The sequence below is a fragment of the Austrofundulus limnaeus genome, unplaced genomic scaffold (assembly GCF_001266775.1).
Source record: "Austrofundulus limnaeus strain Quisiro unplaced genomic scaffold, Austrofundulus_limnaeus-1.0 Scaffold118, whole genome shotgun sequence".
Lineage (NCBI taxonomy): Eukaryota > Metazoa > Chordata > Actinopteri > Cyprinodontiformes > Rivulidae > Austrofundulus > Austrofundulus limnaeus.
The window spans coordinates 24,356-26,874 of NW_013952520.1; the positions used below are offsets into that span (position 1 = coordinate 24,356).

Below are 2,519 nucleotides of genomic sequence, written 5' to 3' on the forward strand. Positions count from 1 at the left end.
GTTAACATGTAACTGCAGTGTTAACATGTAACAAGTATGTTAACATGTAACTGCAGTGTTAACATGTAACATGTATGTTAACATGTAACTGCAGTGTTAACATGTAACTGCAGTGTTAACATGTAACAAGTATGTTAACATGTAACTGCAGTGTTAACATGTAACATGTATGTTAACCTGTAGAGACACAGCTGCCTCGTACTTTCTGAACACATGGGCACTTTAACTTGAGCACTTTGGATCAGAACCAACAGGTTCTGTTCTTTTTAACCAGAACCTGACAACGTCTGGAACTGATAGTCTGAATATTACAATCAAAAATAAAAATCAGATTTTAATATTTTAGCGTGTTTAACATGTTAGCATGTAGAGAGGCAGTGGCCTTGTGTTTTCTGAATACACTTTAACTTGAGCACTTTGGATCAGAACCGACGGGTTTTTAACCAGAACCTGACAACAGTTTATTGATGAAATCTTTTTTGTTTGATGTTTGAATCTTTATTTAAAGTCTGAACATTGCTTTTAATACTTTAATATTGTTTGTATCAGAAACAGAAACGTGTGTAATCACACAGTTCTGTTGAAGTCTCTCCCAGCAGGGCTGTAGTGTGTGAAAACACCAAAGCTTCTTTGTATTTAATTGTATTTATGTGAGAATAAAGGATTTTAACTAAAACCAGCAGTTCTGCTCGTTTTTCAGTTTTAAACCAAGCAGCAGTTCATCAGGACACAGAGTCCATCAGAGACCGGGCTTCTGAACCCAAAGTCCAGACAAATCACAGACCTCAGCTTGGGCCATATTCATGTGTTAGCATGTTTGTTTGTGCATGTGTTAGTTTGTGCTTGTGTTAGTTTGTGCTTGTGTTAGTTTGGGCTTGTGTTAAGTTTGGGCTTGTGTGAACATACGTGTTAGCATATGCGTGTGTTGGCACATGTTAGCATGTGTTTGTGTTAGCTTGTGCATGTCTTGTTGTATGTGTATTAGCTTGTGTGTGATTCAGCTTTAATCAGGTTCTGATCTGAAGTTGAGCAGCTGACCACTGTAACCAACTCAGCTGTCCTAAAAGCTGCTAAATGCAGGTTATAAATAGCATTTTTGGACATTTGTCAGTAATTGTGAACTAGGCTGTAGTAGGTCATCAACACTGAAGAGTAATAAAGTGTGTAAAAACATTAAATATGTTATGAACCACAAATCACCTGAGTAAAATCCTGTTATGATGTTAAAGCTTAGATCCAGGTTCCATAAACAGATTTTGTGAGAGCGTTTCATTTAACCAGCAGAGGTCAGAGGTCAGAGGTCTCAGAGCCTCAGAGGATGGACGATGTGAAGAAGTCAGAAGCAGCCGGGTCCAGAGGTTTAAACATTACAGTAAAATGACTGAAAGGCAGGCAGGAGCAGTTATTACAGCCAGGGTAGTGTGGTGTGTCAGACTTCAGATCTGCATCTGCAGGTCATCTCAGGTGATTCCAGGTAAGCTCTGTTGGATAAACTGGATTAAAGGACTTTTTGGTTGAACATTTTCAGACTCAGAACCCATCTGATGAGACTTTTATTGAAAACAGAAAGAATCAGTTTTAGGTCATTCTGTGGTTCCTGCAGACGGAGTTAACCGTCCAATAATCAGACTTCCATTGTGTTTAAAGAATGTACCAACGAGTCAAACATTAACGTGTATCTATCTGACTTTTAAAATGATTGTTTCCTGCTGCACGTTAGCGCCACCTGCAGGCTGAAGCAGGACATTCAGTACAACTTCATGGAGGCCTCGAACAGTTGGCTCAGGTCCTCTTCAGTGTGTTCTCGTGGAGACAGCTTGGTGACACGTTCCTGCACACAAACAGAAGACAGGCCGTGTCCAAATTCAGGGGCTACGTCCAAATTCAGGGACTACGTCCAAATTCAGGGGCTACATCCAAATTCAGGGGCTACATCCAAATTCAGGGACTACGTCCAAATTCAGGAGCTACATCCAAATTCAGGGGCTACATCCAAAATCAGGGGCTTCATCCAAATTCAGGGACTACGTCCAAATTCAGGAGCTTCATCTAAAATCAGGGACTACATCCAAATTCAGGGGCTCCATCTAAAATCAGGGACTACATCCAAATTCAGGGGCTCCATCTAAAATCAGGGACTACATCCAAATTCAGGGGCTAGGTGTGAAATCAGGGGCTACATCCAAAATCGGGCTACATCCAAAATCAGGGGCTACATCCAAAATCAGGGGCTACATCCAAATTCATGGGCTACATCCAAAATTGGGCTACGTCCAAATTCAGGGGCTCCATCTAAAATCAGGGACTACGTCCAAATTCAGGGGCTAGGTGTGAAATCAGGGGCTACATCCAAAATCGGGCTACATCCAAAATCAGGGGCTACATCCAAATTCAGGGGCTACATCCAAAATCAGGGACTACATCCAAAATCAGGGGCTACATCCAAATTCAGGGGCTACATCCAAAATCAGGGACTACATCCAAAATCAGGGGCTACATCCAAATTCAGGGGCTACATC

At 41.4% G+C, this 2,519-nt stretch overlaps 1 protein-coding gene across 1 annotated transcript; it reads right to left on the reverse strand.

The window, feature by feature from the left end:
* Positions 1–1,535: 1,535 nt before the first annotated feature.
* LOC106521897 (hydroxyacid-oxoacid transhydrogenase, mitochondrial) lies at positions 1,536–1,831 on the reverse strand (the record flags this gene model as incomplete). The annotated part of the gene is given in 1 exon segment (XM_014014657.1): positions 1,536–1,831. A coding segment is annotated over 1 exon segment (84 nt), but the record flags the coding sequence as incomplete, so codon positions are not given.
* Positions 1,832–2,519: the final 688 nt, after the last annotated feature.